This window comes from Mauremys reevesii, linkage group 13 (assembly GCF_016161935.1).
Source record: "Mauremys reevesii isolate NIE-2019 linkage group 13, ASM1616193v1, whole genome shotgun sequence".
NCBI classification, from domain to species: domain Eukaryota; kingdom Metazoa; phylum Chordata; order Testudines; family Geoemydidae; genus Mauremys; species Mauremys reevesii.
The window spans coordinates 21,488,857-21,514,701 of record NC_052635.1 but is presented as its reverse complement, the minus strand read 5'-3'; the positions used below and the strand labels follow the sequence as shown (position 1 = coordinate 21,514,701).

General features: G+C 43.9%; 1 protein-coding gene across 8 annotated transcripts in view; it reads right to left on the bottom strand.

The window, feature by feature from the left end:
- TOX2 (TOX high mobility group box family member 2) overlaps nt 1-25,845 on the bottom strand; it is a 257,961-nt gene that overhangs the window by 55,404 nt on the left and 176,712 nt on the right. For 6 of the 8 annotated variants that reach the window (XM_039499255.1, XM_039499252.1, XM_039499257.1 and 3 more), the window contains exon 4: nt 2,281-2,427. The exons of the other annotated variants lie outside the window; for them this stretch is intronic. In XM_039499255.1, coding sequence (XP_039355189.1) covers nt 2,281-2,427 — 147 coding nt within the window. The remainder of the gene's footprint in view (nt 1-2,280; nt 2,428-25,845) is intronic. 8 annotated transcript variants of the gene reach the window in all.

The window sequence follows — 25,845 nt, the reverse complement described above, 5'->3', positions numbered from 1 at the left end:
AGCACCTGGTCCTGGCCACGGGATGTCAAACTAGCTAGGCCAACCAATTGAACACACACATGTTGTGCGGACACATCGTAGGCCCTTGTGTTTGGAAGTTCAGCCCTGCTCTGCTCAGGGATGTAGCTGCAGAGAGTTGCGATTCCTCATGTGCTGCACATGACCAAATACAATGTGTTATTGCTTAGAAAACTGAGAGGCTCAAAAAATTAACTTCTTCACGTTTAACAAGTTACCACAACTTCTCGGTTCCCCTGCTCTCTGGCTTAAACAGAAAAGTACAAGTAGTAATAAATAAATACATCATATACTCTGGAGCAGAACAAGCAGAAGTCCCCACCTTTCCCAGACAGGCCTGGGTTTGGCTTTAGGTCAGATAGCAGAACGTAAGTAGGTTTTGTTGCACAAGTTTGTTATTTGACCGCACTGTGAAAACACAAATTCCAATGTAACCAGCTGAGGATCTGGCCCCATGCTGAGCTGTCATTAGGGAAGTGACTTCAGCATAGTAAAACCAAGAAGATTCCAAGACTCAGAAGCGACTGTGTCCTAGAAACGGGGTGTGGGGTGTGTGGTCATCTCACACTCAGTTTGCTCCCATGTGCTGTACAGACTGGCCCAGGCACACAATGGGGCGTGTTAAGAATGATGCCTGAGCCTTACTGCCAAGAGCCTTACCTGACACTGCTCTGACTGCAGCATCCCTTTCACAGAGGTTCTACCTTTTAATTTTTTCAATAACAGTAAAACAATGGGTGCAAACCCTCCCTTTGTCATAAAGCTCCGTGTTTACAAAGAGGGGTGCCATTCTGGCAAGTCTGAGCCCCTGGACTGGCAGAGAAGTCAAGAACTTTCTGTATTTATGTACTTAAAACATGCCACCCAGTGCTCCAGATACTGGAACTAATGGCACGAAACAACAAACACTCGGACCAATATCCTGTTCCCCACACACCAAACACTGCCACAGATACGCCCCCCCCCCAAAGATCTGATCCTGCTCAATCATACATCCTGTCCCCCAGAAACATGGGCCTTGTCCCATCTCCTGAAGGCCAGCAGATTCGGGTTCTGGCAGACTGAGGCAACAAGCAAATTCCATAGCCAAGAGGGCCAAGGATTTCAGAAGTGACTATTGACTTTGGGTGCCTGACTTGGGACACCTTAAAGGCCCCAAATTTACAGAGCGCAGGGACTCAGCACTTTTCAATGGAGGCAGCCAAAACCATGAGTCACTTTGGACAACCTTACCCCAGGACCCCTCCGGCAAACAAACAGGATGTGTTCAGAGGCACACAGCACTGTGCGTGACCAGACTCACGCCACCCCAGCAGGATGCCCAGATCTTGTTGGCAGTGTGGCGTGTAAATGTGGTTCTGTGGGCTAAGTGTTCCCCTGAGCTCCCTCAGGATCCCTTCTTAATGTGACCACACTTGAAAATCAGGATCTTCATTCCATTAGCCTGCAACCACCACGGTCAGACTGGATCCATGACCACAGAAAACAAACCACACACGACAGACAGAGCAAGACAGATCCAGCGTGACCCTCTAACTCCCCAACAGAATGGTGACAGCCTACTCTTGCCAAAGGACAGCTTACAATGTAAACCTCTGTACTGTGAGCAAACTCCACTTCAGTCCATGGCTGCAAGGGAGCAGCATCACACTCACACATTCAGGGCCACGTTCTCCTCCTACTGAACTCAATGGCAAAGCTCACATTTGTTTCTATGGGAGCAGGATTATGAGGAACAGGCAGCAGGATTGGACTCATAACAAGGGAACAGGCTTGTTTTGCACACTTCAGGAGCTCAGCCCTTTCCCAGATTCAGAAGATCGCACGTGCTGGGGCCTTAACCAACGCTGCAAGCACATCAGACACAACCTGCAAAAATTCATCTTTGCACCTGTCTGGAAAGTAATGTAAAACAACAGACAGAGCCTGCTGGAAGGGCTGAAATTATAATTGCTTGAGGGCCAACTGCGTGAAAAGGTGAAAAAAATGAATACTATTATTTTGGGCAGAGAATCTGTATGTCCGGTTCATATGGCAGATTGTACCGACGTCAGGTTTAAATTGCAAACACCACCGATGAAAGGTGCTACACAGATAATTAAAACGCAGAAGGAAAAGGAGTGAAATGCCAACAGATGGTTAAATACTCCCAAGCTATGCTAGGGAGAGAAGCTACGGTGAGGAGTGTTACTGCACAAAGAGCTAAAACGCCTTGTTCACCAACAAAAGAAATGTTCATTGTCTAGCCATTTCCAGCCTTACCATTCTGCCATCCACCTCTGAACAAGCCTCAGAATATACAACCAGCCCAGTCTCAAACTGAAGGCCCTTTGGACATGGATGATCTTCCAGGCTGTTGCTCATATTGTGGGGTACCATGGTGCCAGGCAGAGTGTGGGAACCTATATACTGAAGGGAGACAAGACAGATAAAATAGAGATATAAGGCCAGATGCTCAGCTGGTGTAAATCATTGTAGCTCAACCAAAGTTAATGGAGCTAGGTTGATTTACACCATCTGAGAACCTGGCTCATAATCTGTCTATCAAAGGTACTTCTAGACCACCCCATCATCCAGTAACGAGCACTGACTTACAGTAATCAGCCTCAGGAATATAGTGCATTCACGAAGAAGAAATCCTGGAGAGGACTGCTGCATCTGCTCAGATCATGCCCAGGATAACAAGCCCTTCCCACTGAGAATGAGCTGTACTGTGAGAAACATCAGGCAAACTTCAAACATGATGTAAGCGGCTGCAGCTCCACTGAAGTCAAATGGGTTGCATCTGCTTACATCTGGGCTGAATTTTGTCCAACGTTTCTAATTCCAATTGGCTTTTCACATCTTCCTTCAGGCTCTGGGAATTGCAGTAAAGAAATGGCTGTAATCTACAACCATAAGGAACCCAGTTCCCAACTTGCTTTATCGCTCTCTTAAAAGTTCCTTTTTGTGGACTTTAATGTTTGAAGTTATATATTTTGGATCAAACTTCCGAAGGGCAGAGGACCATATATATACAGACACCAAAAATACACAACCTTATTTATGCGTGCAAATTCTAGGGTTGTGTGCATAAATTTGGCAATGCATTGACCCAATTTGCACCTGCAGTAGCATGCACAAATAGAGGACAGAGTTGTCTTTCTATAAATGCAGCATTATTTAGTGGATGAAGCACAGTTCTCTAAATGAGGACCTCCTAAATTCTACCCCTTACTTTTTGCATGCCCTTGTACTTTTCATAGAGATGACTTTCCTGGCATCTGATTATCCAATATACACAGATAAATCTGAGACACGTAGTAATCACACAAACAGACCAGTGAGGGGTTACTGAAGTTCCAGACTCGATGTAATAACAGAACAACAACATTACTATGACATGCTACTTGTTTGGATACAAGGTTGTAGAAAATTAGAGCCTTCTTCAGGGCATTGACCAAAGACACGGAACACTTTATGACATGCACCATTTGTCTGATCTAGTAGGGAAATTCCCATGCTCCATGCTGCTCTCCTCCATCACAAAACCTACCCTCCTGTGTCTATGGGAGGACTGTGTGTAGTCCTCACTGTACTGCCTGTTACTCAGTGAAGCTAGCAAATCTGGAAAAAAAGAAAACTACTTTGTATACCTCTCCCTCAATTAATCCACTATCTCCCCCACATTCTCATCTGGGCATGCTAGGGCCCTGATCTTGGAAGGACTTAGGCACACACTGAACATTACAGACATGAGTAGTTTTCATATTCAATGCAATTATTCGTATTTGTAAAGTTAAGACGTCTCTAAATTTTTGCAGAATCAGGACCTAAGCCCTGATATCACTGCAGGCCCAATCCTACAAATACTTACTCACACAAGGGATCCTTACACATACAAGCAGTCCCAATTAATCCAATATGACTATTCACATGAATGAAGACTACTCGTGTCAGGAATGCTTATCAGATCAGAACCTAGAACAGAATTTACTCTTGGGGACTAGTCAAATAACAGTAGCCTCAGAAGTCCTCGGAAAAGACTACACAACCAAAATCTGTGCCGCCTTTCCCAGAGAAAACCCTACCAGGATTCACATTAGGCTATTTATCACCTCCCCCTCCCACATACAGATCAAACAATTACCCCCCACCCTATAAACGAGGCCTATCAACATGTCAATGTCATCAGCAGTGTGACAGAGTTCTCTTACTAATTTCAGAGACAGGGCTAAGCCAGCTACTTACATACAATCTGATTCAGCCACAGAAGAAGTCAGCAGGAGGGAAATCAAACACAGTCTTAAATATCTTCCAGAATTTTTGCTTTTTATATTAATCTGATTAATGTTAACATGAGTTTAAAGACCCAGAGCTTTATTTATTAACAATCTTCGTTTCCGATAAGCCCACTGAGGTGCAATCTCTCATTAACAGGGGAGTCCTGCCAACCCCATGAGCAGCACATAAAGTAAGAAATGGAGGGAAGAGCTGCTAGGGCTCAGCAGGCTTCAGTGGAAATAAATCCAAACGCAGAAGCGGATTTACTGCTGCAGGTCAGGAATCGAGAGCTCTTCCACAACACCAGACAGCATACTCAGCTATGCATTCAGATCATACACGTGGGGGGAGAACAGATTTTGACAAGAGCAACCCCTTTCTGTGTTACTTAGTGCTGGGATTTAACTTTCAAACAGCAAATATGTCCCGCATAGAAATAACACCAAGAATTTGACTTAGGCTGACTACATTTCATGCCCTTTAGGGTAAGGCTGCATCACTGTCCTTAGCTCACATCACTGTGAAAAGATACAAATAAATACATGAAGAACCCACAGAAATGTGAGTTAATGACAGCAGTGGCCTGTGCTATAAATCGGCAAGGAATTTCCAATGTGGGGGGGAGAGAACGGGGACTGTCCAGCTAAGACATTCCCAAACTATGGGGCTTGCTGGACAGCTGACTGGTCACAGGGCACTGGCCCCTCCACCTCATTTCCAAATGCTAAATTGCACTGAGACAACTACAACCACCTCAAATACTTGCCTCCTAAAACTTTTCCATCTAAGCAATTGCTGTAGTGGCAGCAGGGATGGCGAATGATCATGAATGGGAAAGGAGGGGCCAATGAGACAGTTTCTGTATGAAAGACGTGGTCCAGGTTATGAAAATGTTTGTGCACAGCAGGTTTTGCATGTTGTTTCTGGGAGTCCTATGCTCAATGGCTATCTCAGGATACAAGCACAAAAAAGATGGGTGGGACTGATTCAAGCCCCTACCTGTGTATTTAGTAAAATGAAATACTGTACGACAGCCACTCTCTGTTCACCAGAGGCCTAAGACTAGGGCCTTGACTCAGCAAGGGATTTAAGCACGTGCCTAACTGTAACCCCCGGAGTTTAGTCCCACTGACTTTAGGGGGACCACTCGTGCTTACAATTAGGCACCCATTTAAGCACCCTGTAGAACTGGGGCCCAAGTCATGGGGCTCTCGGAAACGGCGTCTGCCTGTCTACAATATTTCATTCTACAGTTGTCTTTTTAACAGTGAGGGTGATTAACCATTGGAACAAACTACTAAAGGAAGTGGTGGATTCTCCATCTTTTGAAGTCTTCAGATGAAGACTTGATGCCTTTCTGGAAGATGATTTACCCAAAACAAGTTATTGGGCACAATACAGGAGTAACCGACGAAATTCCATGGCCTCCGTTTTACAGGGGGTTAGACTACATGATCTAATGGTCCCTTCAGGCATGAAGATATATTAATCTTTTAATCTAAATGAGGAGGGTGCTGCAGGTGCATTGATTGAGAGGGCTAGTCATCCCACAAATGGCACAGTAAGGGCTACTGCAGGTCAGAAATTGAGTGTATTTGCACTAGGCAGAATATTCTTGGGGGCCAGGAGAGAACTGTAATATCAAGGGGGTGAGACAAGCAGGACTGAGGTGAGGGGCAGAGCTGAGTGTGGGGAAGCTAGTATAGAACCTGTCTGGCTCACACACAGTGAGTTCAATTGCAAATTTCAAAGGAGAAAATGGTAAATTTGTCTTGGATTTTGTCAGTTTAATCCAGACCTTTCATGTTCAAGATGATCCGCCAGCTCCCAAGGAAAAGCATAATTTATTGTCCTTATTTTAAATTTAAATGAAGAAAAGTTTATAAAATGTGTGTTTTATAAATGGGGAAGGCTTTAAAATGTGGTTTAAAAAATCCTAAAAGCTAAAATAGCTCATTCTCATTTGCAACCATTCCAGTCTCTTGGGTAAATACTGTATTAAGACAATTTTAAAAACTCTTATTATGTGGGCAATAGACCACAACAGCTCCATTTATCCATTAAATATGTAATCATACATTTTTTCTTTAAAGTGCATATTATTTATGCAGCAGAGCAGAACAAGTCCAGGAGTGTAATTATGGATAATGGACATGTGCTACAAATTCTTATGAAAAATTGTGGGAATGAGTTAGGGCCTGAGCCAATGCCCATTGAAGACAATGGAAACACTCCTACTGACCATAATGGTCTTTGGACAGGTCCCCAGAAAGTTTATCCAGCAGGTAGGATGGAAATTTCAGCAGCTCTGCTTTTTGTTGTCTTTCAAAGACCCGCATATGATTTTCTTCTCCAAGCCCCATGGGACTCTGGGAGAAACTGGGACTCCAGAAATACCAAAAAATTGCAAACCTCCATAACAAAGGGTTGGCAAAATCCCTTCACAACAGGAACTGGCACATTCCCTGCCACACTCTCAGAATGCTCCTTAATAGGTCAGGATCGGCTCTGCCTTGTTTAGATTCAATTTCAGTCAAGCTCACTCCCATCCGGCTCCCAGCCTCAACCAAGCACTGAAAAACTGAGACCCTGCACCACCTGCATTCAAAGAAAAGGGGACAGTGCTGTGTATCACCAGCCTACTAGTAGCACTGCCGCCCAAACCACAGCACAACTGCCACCTGCAGCCACAGATACACATTGAACAGATGGGCTGACAACACTGATTGCCACGGAACCACCAAGGTCTCTAAGTGCTTTGCAGACACTGATCACCTCTCACAACTTCCTAGAGACAGTATCCTCATTCTTGTTTTAAGGATGTGAAAACTGAGGCAGGGAAGTGACTGACCCAAGGCCACCCAATGTTCTAATCCATAGACATTTATTCTAACCTCTGCACATGCCTCCTCCTTAAAACAAGGGAGACCAGTATTATTGGTTAGTAGTGACGGAAGACCAGCAAATTAAGCAAGGCATCCTCACTCAGAGCTATTGCCTGCAGACCACTCACGGGGTCACATTTGGAAGGCTACCTGAGCAACCTGAAAAATATATTTTGAAATAATCCTGATGCACGATATGGGGGAGCAGGTTCCAAAGGTGGGAAGGAAGGGCAGGTGGGCTTCCAACTGGGTCTGCCTTGCTACTGAACTCAGAAAGCTGAGCTCCAGTCATCATTAGCTGATACACCTGGGCAGCCTCTTATTTAAGTGTCTCTCAGCCCTTGCAGAATATAAAGATTGTCACTAGCACCTGGATCCAGACAGGCGGCCAGAGAAACACCTGGAGGACAGGGACATGTTCAAAGAGAGAGCATTTCAGCAATCCAAGTGTGACAGAGGCACCAGGAACTGGGTGGATGGCAGAATGGTCTCTTCTCATCATGGAGATCATCACATTAAGATGTGATGATCTCCATCTTCATGTGGGCTAAGGCCCACAGATCTCCTCCAAGAAAGGGTATCTGCATCTTCTCTCTCCCGAGACGTCCCTGTTTCCACTTACCCTTTTTCCTCTTTGCTGCTTATTCTTGGTTCCTCTCTCCTCTCCTTCATGCAATCCTGCAACTCAGCCTTCAAGCACCCACTCAAGTAACTCTCTGAATCATGATAATGAACGCAGAGAGTCAATGGCACGGTCCGCGCTCCGTAATCTCCTTGCTTACTGCATTAATAGCTGTTATTTTTAATTCATGACCAGGGCATTTTTACTCAGTGAATGATGGGAGTCTGCACTCAATTGCCCCGACCATGCCAACCCTTCCTCAGAGACAGTCCGACTGAGGCCAGTGAGCTACTGACGTCGGCAGCAGCTGGCCCAGCCTTTGTCCCTCACTAAGCTCATATTCTTTTTCTGAAGCGCATTTTTCAAACAGACAAGGCTGCAGCCATCCCCTGCACGCCCACTCCCTTCATTCTGCATGGCTTACTTTTATACCCCTTTACCACAATCACTGATTTTTTAACATAGGCTGTGATGGGCAGTATTCAGTGTGAAGACCCAGGAGATATAATCCTCTGTATTCCAGCCTCTCCTTTTTGGAGACCTACATTCAAATTCTGCTCATTTCAGAAATACTAGTAACTTTGATGATCTCCACTCAGCTTCTAACCAATCACTGTGAATAGTTTTGGAAAAGAAGGAGCCTTTATTCAGAAAAGGCCAGGGAGAAAAATTCCAAGTCTCCATTTCTTCCGTCTCTCCCAAAATGGCCCACCTGCTGGCACCAGCCTAATTAGCTAAATAAACAAAGCAACAACAACTGTTCCTAACCAGAACAAGGGCACTAGTATGATGTGTTCCCCTTACAAAAGCAAGCCCCCCTTCACCTTCCCAGGCATAAGCACCCCATCCCCGATGTCATCTATCTCTGCTTCCTGTCATGCTGAATATAATCTATGATGTAGGCTCACTGGTGCAGGCTCTGTGTATTTATTCTCCATAAAGCTCCATATGCCCTGATGGAGCCATATGCAAATACATTCATAATTAAATCATCATCATGAGCATACCGTTAAAAAGGCAAAGAAGAGAGGACGGCCTAGTGAATACAGCACAGGTGTGGGTCATAAGGAACCCAGATTCCATTCCCGGATCTTCCACAAACACCCTGGGCAAGTCATTTCCTTTCCCTGTGCCTCAATTCCCCCAACTGTGAAGTGGAAACAATGATCTGAATTCTGCTCTCCTATGTGTGTCTGTGGCTCCCACAGAAAGAGAAGCTGCATGTGAGTATCTGAGGGGGAATGTGGTCCTGTTTATTAAGTGCACTGGCATCCTCGCTACATGGCACTACGGAAATGCAAACTTTGAGTCTCCAAAGGACACGTTTGCTGCCTCGGTTTATAAGATGTTATGCATCTCAGAGGAACATGAATAAAATGTGATGTAGTAGTTACTAAAGTAATTAAATGCATCTTACTTAAAAGATTCCCAAAGGCTGCTCTAATTCAAAGCCAGCCTCTTTTTTTTTTTTTAACAATATTTTAGGTTTTTTTTTTAATGAATATGCATATCAGGCATATAAACACTCCAGCTAATCCTCCAAAAAGGAAAGAAAAATAGGTTGACAAACTGCACATGCTCTGAGCTCCTTGTTTATGAGGAAAACAGTAATCTACACTTTTGCAGCATGAGTAACAAAACACCATTAAAAACAGGCTAAAGATTCTGATTTGGGAATTGGACACTCTGGCAGCAAAGATAATGTTTTAAAATATATCAAGGGCAGTTTTATGTTAACTCCCAGAAAATTCATGGGCAAAAGGCAGCTCTTTCCAGCAGTAAGTAGCACAGCATTAGCCAATTTATTTGAGCAGACAATATGCTGTCATTCCAAGCAGCATCGCGCTTTGGACAATGTAGTCATGAATGAATTGTTTCAAGATAGGAAGTAGAACACAGGTATTGACTACTTTTGGCCATTCAAAAGTCTGTGGTCCCTTTTTGCAAGGTGAGATTTTAATCCCAGTGCCCCGGCTGAATTCCATCCTAGATAATTCTGCCCATCTAAAATTCCCTGTTTCTTTCATTCTGTAAGGTATTCTTCCTCTCTTCCACCTCCTACCCCTACACTGTTGTGCATATGGCTGCTAATACTTTTGCTGTCATGTTGCACCTCGGATGTAGTTGTGTTTGGCAGTAGAAGACTAGATCCTTATATATAGCATATAGATGGTAAAATTCTGCTCTGAAACCATTATCTCTCCTTGCTGATCTCCACTGCATATTTTGCCCTTGTTCTATATGTGGAACTGCTACTCATGTTGATGAAAGCTCCTCATGCAAAATAGGCTACAGTGAAAACAGAAGAGAAGTTTGCCCACAGTTTCTATTTCTACAAAGCACTGCGGGTTTGTCTAGAGTAGGAAAGGTGACTGAGGTGAGCTTGGGGACAGCTAACACATTGTAGGAGGAAACTCAGGAAGGACCTACAGTAGCTACATCCATGTAGAACAGTGGTCTCCAACCTTTTTACATACAAGATCACTTTTTGAATTTAAGTACAATCCAGAAGTTACCCCACCCCTTCCCCGAGGCCCCGCCCTGCTCACTCCATCCCCCTCCCTCAATCACTCGCTCTCCCCCACCTTCACTCGCTTTCACCAGGGTGGAGCAGGCAGTTGGGATACAGAAAGGGGTGCGGCCTCTGGACTGGGGCTGAGGGGTTTGGAGTGTGGGAGAGGGCTCCAGGCTGAGCCTGGGGCAGGAGGTTGGGGTGCAGGACGGGATGCAGGGTGCAGTTTTGGGAGTTTGGGTGCAGGAGGAGGCTCTGGGCTGGGGCAGAGTATTGGGCTGCAGGAGGAGATACAGGGTGCAGGCTCCAGGGTGAAGCAGGGGGTTTGGGGTGAAGGAGGGGGCTCAGGGCTGGGGTTTGGGAGGGCTGCGGGCTCCCACAGGGTGGCACTTGCCTTGGGCGGCTCCCGGGCAGCAGGGCTAAGGCAGATTCCCTGCCTGTCCCGCTCCCGGAAGAGACCATCACACCCCTGCGGCCCCTGCGGGGGCGGCACATGGCTCAGCGCACTGCCCCTCTCTGCAGGCACCGCCCCCGCAGCTCCCATTGGCCGCAGTTACCCATTCTCGGCCAATGGGAGCTGCGGGGGCGATGCTTGCAGGCAGGAGCAGTGCGCAGAGACCCCTGCGCTCCCTACCCCTACCCCCTGGGGCCTCAGGGGTGTGCTGTCTGCTTCTGGGTGTGGCGCAGGGCCAGGGCAGGCAGGGAGCCTGCCTTAGCCCTGCTGCACTGCTGTACTTTTAGCGGCTGGAGATCATGATCGACTGGTAGAGGCTCCGCAATGGACCAGTCAATTGCGATCAACAGGCTGGTGACCACTGATGTAGAAGGTGTTTTCCCTTGGGAAAAAAGAGGTTAGGTCAGGGCTTGCTAAAACATGTTCGCTAACCCTGACCTGACCACTTTTTCTAGTCTAAACAAGTCCTACGAGCCTGGTAAAAAAGGTTCAGTAGTTCAGGACAATGGACAATGATATTGGCCATGCATATCAAAACCAGACTACAAGATCACATCCCAACTCCACACACAATAAGGTGAGGGGAGGCTCCATTTACCAATGATCTTCAGGGCTACCAAACACTCTTGAGTGACTTTGGTCCATCTCCCAGGATTAGCTCCTACAGCATGTCTCAGACAAGAGCTACTTGTCCTTTCAAACTTCATCTATCATATTATATTCCTGAATCTTTGGCAAATCAAAACCTACAACCTGCTGATATCACCCCAATAGAGGAGCACCTATTTCAATGGCAGATTATTTGGGGGATCCTCTGGCAACCTCTATCTCTGACATAGATTCTCTCTCCTTAGGATTGTTCCTATAGAACAAGCCATTACAATTATAATCAACCTGGGAGGGAAATTATCTGCTGAACAGCTCTGAAGCTAAGTTTTCCCAGTAGGCTTTTTCTGTACTGAAGTTTAAATGTAAACGCATCACCATAGTTGAAACGTGTAAAGATGATTTACTTCAAAGAGAGAGAGAGAGAGGCTGATAAGAAAATATATCCCCAATTACCACCCCTCCTCTTCTCGATTTGTAACTGCTCCTAATAAACTTTCATGGTCTATAGAAAATGCTCTAGCGCAGTGACAAATTTCTGCTGGAATTTGAGATGTCTTGTTCAGAGTAATAGCTATCTCACACAGGTGCCCAGCTGCTATTGTAAAATCAGTAAGCATTTAATTGAAACAAATGACTATAATAATAGTACATTATCCCTGCAGGCTCATAGCCATAACAGTTTTAATTATTGAGTTAAGAGTCAAACTAATTTATCCTTTAAAGTAACAGCCACATCTTTGGTTCCACCGATCATCCTATTATGAATATGAGGGGAACAGTAGGGAAGGATTTAAAAAGGAAGTGATTTATTTTGGTAGGGGCTGCATTTATCATGTAGTAGAGGCCTTCTAGTGCAGTGGTTCCCAACTACTGGTCCGTATGCCAGTTTTGCTACCTCACAGAACAAGCTTCCCCTCCCTGTCATAGGGACCAATTCTGCCAGGTGCTGAGTGTCTCTGGTGAGTGGTTGAGTGCCCTCAATGCTTGTTGATTTCAGGGGGAGCTGAGGGTGCTCTGCACCTAACAGAACCAGGCTCTGAGAAACTGGCCTTGTTGAGGGGCGCCAGGGAACTGCCACTACGATCTCTCAATCACTGGTACATGTTCTATCCCTTAATAGAGTTTGTGCTGCTCCAAAGCTTAGTCTGGTACATACAAGTCCAGGGCTTGACAGTGGACAGGTTCCTTGGCAGCTTAGAACATGGAAAGCAATGGACAACAGCTTGTGCAGCAGTATCTGATTGGTTAAAGTCTTCCCCTGCTACACTGCTATCAGCATTGCCAGTGATATTTGGTGTTTCAAAGTCCCAGCACCTGCAGGCATGTGATTGAACTCATCTCAGCCTTCCTTAAAAAAGAAAACATTTCTTGCCCTCATGGTTCAGGAGAAAAGGCTGGAAACCAGAAGGCAAAGAAAAAGATCGCCATATTTGGGGGCGGGAAGGAATTTTCTTCCAGGGAAGATTGGCAGAGGCCCTGGAGGTTTTTCACCTTCCTTTGCAGCATGGGGCATGGGTCACTTGCCGGAGGATTTTCTTCACCTTGAGATCTTTAAACCACGATTTGAGGACTTCAATAACTCAGACATAGGTTAGAGGTTTGTTACAGGAGTGGGTGGGTGAGATTCTGTGGCCTGCATTGTGCAGGAGGTCAGACTAGATGACCATCATGGTCCCTTCTGACCTTAAGTCTATGAATCTATAAGAACCCAACATTCACTATTTCAAAAAAAATCTTGATTTTAAAACCAAACTCGTGTTTTGGCAGCTTGACTGGTGACATAAAGGCTGAGACTCACTGTCCTGATATAATTAGAGTATGATGCAGGCAGATGGAAGCAACAGGACATCGCAGACATTTTACCACCCACTGCACGGGAACTAGGAGGGCAGCAGGCAGTGATGGGGGCTGTAGGGGCAGTGCCCACTGCCAAAACAAAAAACAAAACAAAAACAAACAAACAAAAAAAACCCCCCTCACATAGTCAAGCAGATTTTAGCACTGACATGAGGTTTGAAAAAAATCTGGGTTTAGACCAAGATCATGAAAGATAGATTAGATAGATAATGTTTGATAAGGGGAGGTTTTTAAAGTTTGCCTTAAAGGTCAGTTACCATAAACCCTGCTCATTTTAATTAACTCAGGTTTTGCAAACGCAATGTTTCATTTTCTTGGCCACAGAACTGACCCGGGACATTATCAGCTGAAATCTCTCAGAGATTCTTCGAGCTAAGATACATTTATTTCTGCATCTTCACCTGTAATGTTTCTGTTCTGCTTGTTTTTTTACCTTGTGAATATCAGGAATCTCTACTCTGGCCTCCCTTGGCTTAGCTCCAGGACTCGGTAGGGGTTCTAAGAGGATGTTTATTGTTATTCTCATGCCTTAATTGAAGATGTGACAATTGGAGGTTTTAATGGAAGTTTCCTTTCTCTAAAATATTAATTAGTCATTGCCGTTAATAGGTGTTAAGAAAACAAGAGTTTTTTGCTTGGCTCTCTCTCTCTTAGCATTTAGGGTGCCATCATTTCACTAGTTTCCCAACTGTCATACAGCCTTTCAGGACAGGTAGGACCTGATTTTCTAATGTAAAAAGAACAAGAAGAAAAACAAAGAAATCAGACTTGAAACAAAGAACCTTGAAGTCTTTTAAGTATTATGTATCCATTGCGCAAAGAAGCAAAAGAGGTACAAGCACATTTTTTCCCTTTTGTAGGTCACCTTTAAAACATGATATGGAAAAGCATAACATCCTGTAAGCAATATTTTGCAACAGTACCCTTATAACAGATCTCAGGGCTTGATTCTGCAAAACACTTAAACAGAAGCCTGAGTTTACTCATACAAATAGCCCTACCGTCTGGAGAGGGATAACTCACATGCATAAGCGTTTGCAGGAGTTAGCCCTTAATTCACTTATGATAGGAATAAATAAACTGGGACATGTTCCGGTCTCATGTACACTGGTGAAAGGAGAGTAACTTCATTAGCTTCCATGGAGTTACCTCGCTTTACAGTAGAATATTTCAACTCAGAACAGAATGCTGCTGAGTAAGACAGGATGGTAAGAGGGTTAGCAGGGACAAGGAGGCATATATAAAACGTGTGTATTTCTGCTTGAGAGACAAGGTGGGTGAGGTAATATCTTTTATTGGACCAATGTCTGCTGGGGAGAGAGTCACCAGAACTCTTATTCAGGTACCTTTCCCACACCCAAAGGAGAGCTGAGTGTGGCTCGAAAGCTTGTCCCACATCAGTAGAAGTTGGTCAAATAAAAAATATTACCTCATCCACTTTGTCTCTAATATCCTGGGACTGACACAGCTACAACTACAGTGCATACATGTATATCTGATAAAAAGAATCACAACATTTAAAACAAATATGAAAAGTACCCAAAAAATCTTTCCAACATGCAAAGTTCTCCCTAGAGTCTATAGGCTTTGTGCAATTATGGAGCTGGGAATAGGAATTACATTTAAAAAATGTAAAGACGTACATGAGAGATTAAATAATCATTTCTGTATTAAATCTTTATACCATCAGCCAGCACATTTTAATGGTCTTCATTAGAAACCTCAGCAGGAGTTTTGTTAGAGTAAGGACTGGAAAATTGGGCCCTAGATAGCACAGGTATCATCAGCATCTCAAATGGTTGCTAAGTTAATAATTAAGGTAAATGGGTAACTGCACATTTTTTATCAAAACAGATGTTATCACCAGTTTCCTCATCCATTGTCATGTCACAGATAAAGGGAACCCGGTATTGTTTTTGGAACATACCTGCACGACAATCTGAATTCAGCATTTTGACAGGCTCTGATCTAATGTTATGATATCCTATTATTAGTAGGAAAAGAATAATCCAAACACAATTAACACTTCATTATGAAGATAAATCACTCTGACTTCTGTGCAAGGAAAGCGGCAGAAAACAGGATGGAGACAGCATTTAACAAATGAGGGATGTCTCTTGTTAATATTCCTAGCTCTCTCTCACTGTAAGAGCATGACCAAAAGGGATATCCCAGGGTTCTGGAGTGGTTCCTAAACCTTGTTATTTTCCTATTATAAAAACATGCCATCATGCACATTTCCAATGATGAATGTAACTGTGGACTAATGTAGCAGAATATCCACAGCGAACCCAAATCCAATAACTCTCAAAACCCAGGAAAGTGTTAGTCTCTTTTTAACAGAGAGATTCCTTGTCTCTGGGACAGCAGAATTATTACACCGATTGTAACATTTTATCGTTGTTTAAAAATCCTGCTAGCCCTTCACAAGAAATAAAAATGGCTAGTGCAAAGCAACGGATTCAGCTGTGACATTGCCTGCTGGTTAACAATCCACGGATGGAGCTTTATCCAGCAAAAAAGTAGCATTTTTTGTTTGTTTGTTTGTTTGTTTACTTTCTGTTGAACAAACAATTTTGAAACCTTTTATTAAGGCAAAGTTACAATAAAATGTTAACATGCAGCCCTGTACATGACTTGTCACTTATGGAGGATCAGGCTAAAGATTCCGGCTTGCTGGCTGGGGAGCCTTCCTCCTCCGAATACGCTAAACAAGGTCACCAAATTTCTAAATATCTGTCTCCTTTTTGGCACTTGTGTACATACTTGGTGTGAACATTTTTCCATTGCAAGGACACTCAATATTTTACTATACTACAATTCACAGGAGGAGAAGTCACATATTTCCAATAATGTGGTATTACAAGATCCTGAACCAAATGGTATCATCAGTAACACCCATAATTTCCCCCACTGGCTTTAATTTCCCCTAACACTGAGGCAGTCTGAAATAGTAGACTGGACACTGACTGGGAATCAGCAGACCAGGGGTCTGTTCCCACTGACCTGCTGTGTCACTTCACCTCTCCAGGCGTGTTCACCCTCCCACCCCTTTGTCTGTCTTGTCTATTTAGACTGTGAGAACATAGGAACATAAGAATGGCCAGACTGGGTCAGACCAAAGGTCCATTCAGCCCAGTATCCTGTCTACCGACAGAGACCAATGCTAGGTGCTCTAGAGGGAATGTACCTAACAGATAATGATCAAGTGATCTCTCTCCTGCCATCCATCTCCACCCTCTGACAAACAGAGGCTAAGGACACCATTCCTTACCCATCCTGGCTAATAGTCATTAATGGACTTAACCTCCATGAATTTATCTAGTTCTCTTTTAAACCTAGTTATAGTCCTAGCCTTCACAACCTCCTCAAGGCAAGGAGTTCCACAGGTTGACTGTGCGCTGTGTGAAGAACTTCCTTTTATTTGTTTTAAACCTGATGCCCATTAATTTCATTTGATGGCCTCTAGTTCTTATGTTATGGGAATGAGTAAATAACACTTCCTTATTCACTTTCTCCACATCACTCATGATTTTATATACCGCTATCATATCCTCTCTTAGTTTCTTCTTCCCATGCTGAAAAGTCCTAGCCTCTTTAATCTCTCCTCATATGGGACCCGCTCCAAACCCCTAATCATTTTAGTTGCCCTTCTCGGAACCTGGGATTACTATTGAAAACTGAAGTGTTTGCAGCTGACACTGAGGGGTTGAGTATACGAAGGAGCCTGGAGTCTCCTGCGCTCACTAATCATTTCAAATACATTCAGCTGAATAAAATAAAATAAAATTAGAACAATACTTAGGGTCACATTCAACTCTCAATGGAACCTGGCACGCGTGTGCTCCAGAATTTGGAACTTATGTTTTCCTGGACGTCTTGATCCAGGAAACTTGAGATCTCTGACAGGTTCTAGTGAATGTGTTACCCCATCGCAGCATGGGCTGGAGCCTTGGAGAGCCAGCCTGCTTCCTTCCCCAAGCTCATTCGTTCACATGGGGAAGGGTGGGTTTCTATAGACATACATTTATGTACTTAAATCTCATTAAAGGTCCAGGAATTTACTATACAGTATATTGCACAAGACTGTCTGGGCACAGAAAGTGTTGTGAGATTTATTAGGAGCCCTGCTGAGAGTGGGTTTTATATGAAACATCTGGAATGTCGTGAAGAAAGGAAAGCTGATAGCACTGGACAGAGCTGGGGACTAGAGAGAGATTTTGAATGCTGGTTTGAGTCAGAGGCTCAGGTAAGAGAGGAATGCACAGCATCCCCTCCTCTGCTAAAAGCAGGGGGAGACCCCCGCCTCCTCTTCCTGACTTGGGATAGCTTCATTCCACTTTAATCATTGGCTTGACTCTCTTGTCTACGTTCACTTGGGAAAGGTCAAGTGACTGAACTGCCTAGTTCTGAATTATCATTCTGTAGTTTGGTCACTGAACCTGCCTTGCCCCAAATTTGATTCATGCTGCAAGTGGGGTGTCTTGAGCTACACTCAGAACAGCTGGCATCTTTTCCATGCACCAACCTGCGTTAGGAATGTATTAGGAGATGTGAGTGAGTGCCTAGGGGCTAGGAGAAGGGAACAGAGCTAGAACAGCAAGGGTCTGATTTCTCTCCCAGCCTGCACCTTGCAACGGCACACCTGAGCAAAGTACAAGTCAGTATGGCCATATTTTATCCTTAGTCGGTCCAGCTGTAAAGGACTCCACAGGTTGCAAGGGAGGGCAGAACCATGCTGCTAGAGGCTACCGTTCTGTTCTCTACTCTGACTCCAACTTACGGTAAGACCATGAGAAGGATATTCAACCTCTGAGTGTTTCATTTGATCCAGCTTTATAACAGGCACAAGCAGCCCAGACAGACTTAAGGCATGTCTACACTGCCCTGCAATATGGTCTAAGGGGGTGTGAATAACTGTGTGCCCCAAAGTGCTGTGCTGTAATTCCCCTGTGTGGGCACTGCCGGTGTGAACATAAAGGTACCGAGTTTGCACTGAGTGCACCTATGTACATGACTAAATCACCCCTGCACGTTCACCAATATTGGCAGATAAGGCAAAACTCTGCTGGTAAAGTAAAAGAATCAGCCGTGGTCTCCCTCAGTTCACCCTTCATGGAATTACTGGGCAAACAGATAAACCTTGATACTTGCACAGAAGGTCACCAAGTTTAGTCCTGTGGGGCAGAAAGTGGGGGAGTGAATTTCAGAGTCAAAGACCCTCTGTGAGGAAGGCCCTGCCCTCAGTCGGCTGACATGAAAATCAAGGCACTGTCAGCGCATATGTCCAGGCTAATCTCAGATGTCAGCGTATGGTAAGAAGAAGGAGCTGGTAGCCAAGATGCCAAAGATTCCATCATAAAGGGCTTTGGTAGAGAAAAACCTTTAACTGACCCGGACATGACTGGAAGCCAGTGCTCTCCCTGGAGCACAGGTGTAAAACATGCTCCTGCTGAGGAAGCCCATGAAAGCAGACAGGCTACTGCATTCTACAGCAGCTGAAGGCCAAGTGTTGTTGCAAGTGTTGCCCAGAGCAGAGAGGACTGCGGTAATCATGTCTGGATTGACAAAGTTAACCCTGATCATTCAGGGTTGCCCCATTTTCAAGAAAGAGGAATGCAAACTAGAACTGGTGCAGACAAGAGCCTCTAGGATGATCAGGGCAATTGAGGGCCTATCTTACGAGAGGAGACTGGAAGAGTGTGGCTTGTTTAGTCTAGCACAAAGAAGGCTGAGAGGGGATATGATTGCTCTCTATACACACATCGGGGAGATAAACACCAGGGAGGGTGAAGAACTATTTAAGCAACAGGACAATGTTGGCACAAAACCATATAGGTATAAACTGGCTATAAACAAATTCAGTCTGGAAACTAGAAGAAGGTTTCTAGCCATTGGAGGGGTGAGGTTCTGGAACAGCCTCCCAACAGGAGTTGTGGGGGCAAACAACTAATTTGTTTTTAGAGAGCTGGAGAAATTTGAGTGCAATTGTATGACAGGGTTGCTTGTGATGAATTGGACATGGCTCAGAACCTCATGCTTCAGGTGTCAGGAAGGGATTTTTTCTCCCCAATGTATTCTGGGTTGGTTTTGTTTTTTGTCTCATTCCTCTGAACCATCAGTGATGGACACAGCTGGAGATGGAGCACTGTAGGGCCAGGGCTCTAAAGTGGTACCAACCATTCTCTCTCTCTCGGGTGCGTGGCTGGCTGGTCTTGCACACACGGTCAGTGTCTAATAAATCACCACATGTAGGGTCGGGAAGGAATTTCCCCCAAGTCAGATTGAACGTGGGGTTTTTTCACCTTCTTCTGCAGTGTGCGGGTCACTTGCAGGGATTATCTGGGTATATCCTGACACAGCAGGAGTCTCAGGCACTGGTACACCTTAATCCCTCCTATTCTAGTCCACTATGGGCTGTGATACTTTGGTTTAATGTCAATTGTTGGTTTAGTCTGTAGTGCTGGTGGCCTGTCTTAGGGCTTGTCTTCACTACGGGGGTAGGTTGACCTAAGTTATACTACTCCAGCTATATGAATACCAGCTATGTGAATAACGTAACTGAAGTCAATGTACTTAGGCTGATTTACCACGGTGTCTTCACGGCACTGAGTCAACGGGAGATGCTCTCCAGTCGACTTCCCTTTCTCTTCTTGGAGAACTGTAATACCGTGGTCGACCGGTAAGCACTCTGCCATCGATTTAATGTGTCTTCAATAGACCTGCTAAATCGATCCCTGATGCATGGAACTCCCGATAGTGGAGACTAGCCCTTATACAGGAGGTCAGTCTAGATGGTCTGGTCGTCCCTTCTGGCCTTAAACTTTATGACTTTGTGACCACTGAAGCCAGAGGGAGTTTTGCCATTGACTTCAACAGAAGCAGGATCAAGACCCAAAGCAAGTCAATGTGTATACTGTGACAATCATTTCTGGTTACAACCATAAGTGAGCTAGAGTTCCATCTAGCTGCAGGAACTGTGATCATGTTTCTCTCTTCAAACTTAGATTCCAAAGAGTAGATGGTGATCTTAGTGGTGCAGGAACAAATAAAGTGCTGTATTGTTCCTCTCGCTGGAGGTGAATCAGTTTTCATGTTGCACACTGCAAGTAATCAAGATGTATGTGCCAACCAGTGTGCATAGCTCTAGATCCCAGCTGGAGAAAGTCAAATAATATTCTTCAACTAATATATTCAGTGAGCTTTATGATATTAAAAAATATATTCATATTAGTTCGTTAATTGCTATCCAGCGACAAAACGAGGCTGATAATTCAATGAACATATTTTCAAATAATCTATTCAATTAAGTCTCATGACATTTTGTGCATAAATTATTTGACAATCTTTTTAAAATAGCTGGAGAATGAACACAATAGAAACTCAACCAGCCATCACATCATTGTTTCCCACCAATTGTGAGCCGGGATTTTGCTTATGGGCATGTAACAGGAATTACCTCCTGCTACTGTAAAGGATGGTTGGGAGGTTAATTAATTAGGGCCAAATCCTGAGCCTGTTGCTTGGGCACAGAAAGACCTAAAAACAGCAAAATGGTCAGTTTCCCTGTGTGTGCATTAGGAGGGGTGGAAAGGGAGGTTCTTGGTTGCAGGGGTGGGGTTCAGGGGATATTTGCAGGATATAAATGGCAGTAAGTTTTCCTCAAACATGTACACCTCTACCCTGATATAACGTGGGGGGGCGGGGGGGACCTGCACACTCCAGCGGATCAAAGCAAGTTCAATATAACGCGGTTTCACCTATAACACGGTAAGATTTTTTGGTTCCCAAGGACAGCGTTATATCGAGGTAGAGGTGTATATAAAGAATTCTCTCTACTCACTGGAGCAGTGCATTCAGTTTAGGATTCACTCATTCAAAAAGAAATGGGAAAGGAGAGATTTAAGAGGAGAACAACAAACATGATCAAAGCTTTGCAAATAAGATCTGTGAGAGAAGCTTGTGCAAATCAGGCATATATGTTGCAGAGAAAAGTTTATAAAGAGACATGTCTGCAGATATGTACAGAAACAAGGTAAAGAGGGCGGGGATCATCATTTAGACTGCAACAGGAAATACTGCACTTAAATATTGGGAGAAATGCAAAGAAGAATGTAATAAACTGTTCAGGGAGGAGGTATCATCTCAGTTACTGAGTCAGGAGGCCAGACGCCATGCCTTAATGATAACAGACTCCATCCTGACACAAATGCAGGAAAGAGAAATTATTAATCAGACGGCCCAGCAGAGACACCACATCCAAACCAACTCTCCCTATGTGTTCTGGACACAGACGAGGTGAGGCCCGATGCCTCCAAAGAAGCTGTTGAAATGTATCTATAGAGAACAGAGTCAAACTTCCACTGACCTTCTGATAATAAATAATAATATTTTGCAATCTCAAGTGCCTTTCATCACAGGGTCTCAAAGAGCTGTACCGGCCAGACTTTCACTGCACTACTGTGAGTGGGGAAAGTAAACTTAGGGCCACTGAGTCTTCTTTGCACAGCCCAAGTGATGCAAAGTGGATGTCAACTGGGAAGAAATGACCAGCAGAGTTCTTCTGCACAGGGGACGTTCTATCTGCTGGCAGAAGCAGTGGAGTTGACTCTTGTGCTAGCCAGCACCACAAACTCCCTGGCACACCCAATCCTCCACTGAGAGAGGTTATCTGAAGGACTATATGCCAGTGGCATAAGCTAGAGCCCCTCCTCTAATCACTGAGGATCACTCCAGCCACCAAAAAAGTGCTTCTCCTCTGACATGGAAGGCAGCAATTGCTTAAATGAGCACAACAGCACGCTGCAACCATTACATTCACCAAGACTCAGAAAGTGGTGCTTACGCATCATGCTGGCTCTTTGCACAGAGGCGATTTTCACCCAAAATGAACATGACTATACATGTCCATCTGAAACGTCAGGGAGTATTTAGGGAGGCAGAATATAATTAACCATCTTTAATTACCACCAGAAACAGAAACAGATTCTGATGAACAAAGAGCTTGTTTTCATGTATATAACTAAAGGAATAAAAAACAAAAGCAGAAAAATACGAGACAGAGAACGTCTTCCATTCAGTATCTCCAGCTGTAGGAGACTCTCTTGGAGGAGGTTGCTTTGTTTGGTGGGTTTGCCAATCCTTGACATTATTATAATGTGTTTTATAGCTTGAATTATGGTTCACTCTTCTCTTTGCAAAGTTTTGCACTATTAAAATGGATCAAAGTCCCTTTTTCTTCCCCTAGGGCTTGCTCCTGCAAACAATTATGCACACACTTAACTTGAAGTATGTACCTACTTCCGTTAACGTCAATGAGACTACTCAGGCACATGTGTAAGTGTTGGCAGCTTCAAGGTTGTAGTGATAGCTGAACTCCATGTGGAGATAGTAAGAGAATTTTGGGAACACGGGGCCTGAGTGCTTGACTTTTCACCCTTAACATTGTTTTAATGTAGGATTTTTCGTATATAATTATATAGATAAAGAAGGGACTAAGACCCAAATCCTGAAAAGACGTACGCACATGCTTAACTTCATGCACTGTAAGTAGTTCCACTAATGTCAATGTGATTACTCACTGTGCATAAAGCTAAGCACATGCCTAAGTCTTTGCTGAATCAGGACCTAGGTTATGTTATTTTCAAGTGCCACACATACCTTATACTTACATGATGCAGAATTACGTTGCTGAAGAACAAACCAAAAACAAGCTGAATCCATCAGATAACTTGCATGGAAATAACAGGGAACAATGTGCTGGCTACTGTCATAGGCATGAGAATACTGGACTATATGGACCACTGGTAATTCCTGTACACCTATGAAAACCTTTCTAATGACTCTCTGAATTGGACCAATTTCTTCCATGGAAAAGCTCACAGGAGGGAGAAACGCATGCGGAACATGCCAAAGGCTGATGGAGGGGGTAAGAGAGTTCTGAACCTGGGATAGTGGCAGAGATCTCCATCTGCCCTCCACCACTAGAGATCTCGCTGAGCTCAGGGAGCCTGTCCAGCATGCTGTCCTCTCTGTGGAGCTGCATAAGGAGAAGGCTTCAGCGCAAGGCTGCATAAGGCTTCAGCACATGGCAGGATCAGGACAGCAGATGCTAACACTGACAGCGTCAGCTATAATTCCCATGGGAATTTCCGAAGGAAATTATATAGGTCATCTGGAAGAAGACTCTATGGAGCGCCCCTGTCCATCCACAGCCACAGAGTCATACACTGTCCTAGCCCACGGTACGCCGCTGGCATGGAAGTATGTGGTTGTGGGGCCAGGAAATGATGCTAAGTTGGCTCCCATCTGCTCCCTCCATGTTTATGGGGCCCTTGTTACAAGACTTTTGCTACTTCCATCCCTTCCACACTGTACAGAAGAGAGGGTGACGTGACAGCAACTATGATGTTTATTTAGCACTAATACCCCTCAGCGTGAACATTTGCCTTTTATTGAACCCTTTCTGCACAGTACCATCCACCTTGTTTTATGTCTCTCCTGGCCTTTCTCAGACATTTTAGATATTGCATTCCCATAAAGCAAGAGGCTGAAAAGTAATGACAGGCCTCTAAGTTTTATTGCAAGGAGTAAAAAAAAAAAGAAAAAAAGAAAAACGGTGTGATTTCAGAACAGGAAAAATGGGAGGACTATGGAAAAAATCTCCCCCTTGGGATTGTGCTCCGTGAATTCATTTTAAAAGCATGCTTTTTCATTGCAAAGTTTAACAGCTCACTTTTCAAATATTATAAAAAACCCATTCAGTTATATAACAATGAAGTCTAAATATGTACCCCAACATTTACACTGTACCTTCAAAGAGACAGCTAACAAGAGCGGGCACCCTAACATACACTGGAAAAAACTCTGTCCCCAGTTATTTCCCAGACTACTTCAACAAACTCAATGGAATTGCACAGGGTATCAATCATGACATAATTTAGCCCTCTATGTTTTGATCTGATCTAGCTGGAAATGCTGTAAGTTGCATTTGAATTAGGGAGATTTGCATTTCAGTGAAGACTGTCGGGGGTTGTTGGTTTGCAGCATGTTTTTATGACACTGTGAGAGTTCTCAGAAACACCAGGATACAGGGACAGAGGATGGTTTTAAGGCTAAGGCACTGGCCCAGTACCTGAGAGACATGGCTGTAAATCCCCGCTCCAACAGAGAGTCTCAAGGCACGTCACTTAACCTCTGTACCTCAATTCCCCATCTGTGAAATGGAGATAATGATATGTGCCTACCTCATAGGGTAAATGAATTAATACCTCTGAGGTGCTCAAATACTACTCTGAGTGGGGTCATATAAGTAGATAGCAGAATAGATCAATAATTCCTCTAATCTAGTACCTTGTCTCTGGCAATGGCCAATGCTGGATACCTCTAACACAGGTGTAAAACTCCCACAATGCACCTGTATGTACCATACTTACCCCAGGAGTGGAGGGAAAAGGGATGCATGAGAACTACCTTCTTACCCCAGCTGCTGACCACTTTAGTTTCTGCTCTGAATTATGAGAACTGATAAACATTTTTAATTTTTATCCGAGCTAGGGTAACTGCAGACACAAATGATGGTAAATGCAAAAAGCTACATTAACGTAACATTAAGGTTTCACAGTTAAAGTCATAAAACATCAAGAAATGTCATATTTAAAGGTCCAACTGCCTCGTTAACAGGGCCCATTGTGCCTCCTGTATATGTTACAGTATATATTTCATGACATTAACAGTAATAGTAATATATTAAAGGTGACCTGCAAAGGATTGTTAAAAAAACTGGGCTTGTGCCCCTCTTGCTTCTTTATGATGGATAAAGAACACCTGAACTTCCTTCTTTCTTTCCCTTATAAAATCAAGAAAGCCAGAATCTGCTTTTCATGGGATTTGAAATGCACTGGATCTAAGGATGCCTAGCTCTGTCCTAGACCTTCATTACAAAAACAAAAACTGTGCTTTGCGCAGCTCTTTAACCACAGTGACCATATGGGACTCACGTAATCAAAACCACTTGCTCCCAAATCATACTCCTCCAAATATTTAATCCCAATGTGAAAACTAAGACCAACACGTGACCTATTACAGGTTTGATTTTCCCAGTTGGGATTAAATTTTTGGAAGGAGGATCTTGATCGATAAGTGTCAGCTACAATGTATTGCATTATGGTTACATTATAGTTTTATCATGTTAAATAATCCCAAGCATCCAAAACAGAGGTGTACTAAACCACTAGTTAAAGCCTCAGTCATTCCAATAACAGTGAAGTCTCTCTATTTAAGTATTTATAATGTGCCAAAATACATCAGTATCTGGGGTAGTGCACAGTTAATATTTTGGAACCAGAGTGGCCAAACTCATCAGGAATTACTATAAGCATGAAAGGACAGAATAACTATTTTTCAGTGCACCAGGGAGAGGAGAACAATAGGAAATTTTCCATCTTGGTATCATCCACATTAGACATGTCAGAGGGCCATGTTAAAAGATATGGTAAAACTCAAAGGTAATAACAAACATTTCAGTTAGGGTCTTTCGAAAAGTTACCCCCGTTTGTCTGCACATTGTGTCACCAAAATATTTCAGAAAGATTGGCACACAACACCACACCTGCATTTCCATCCA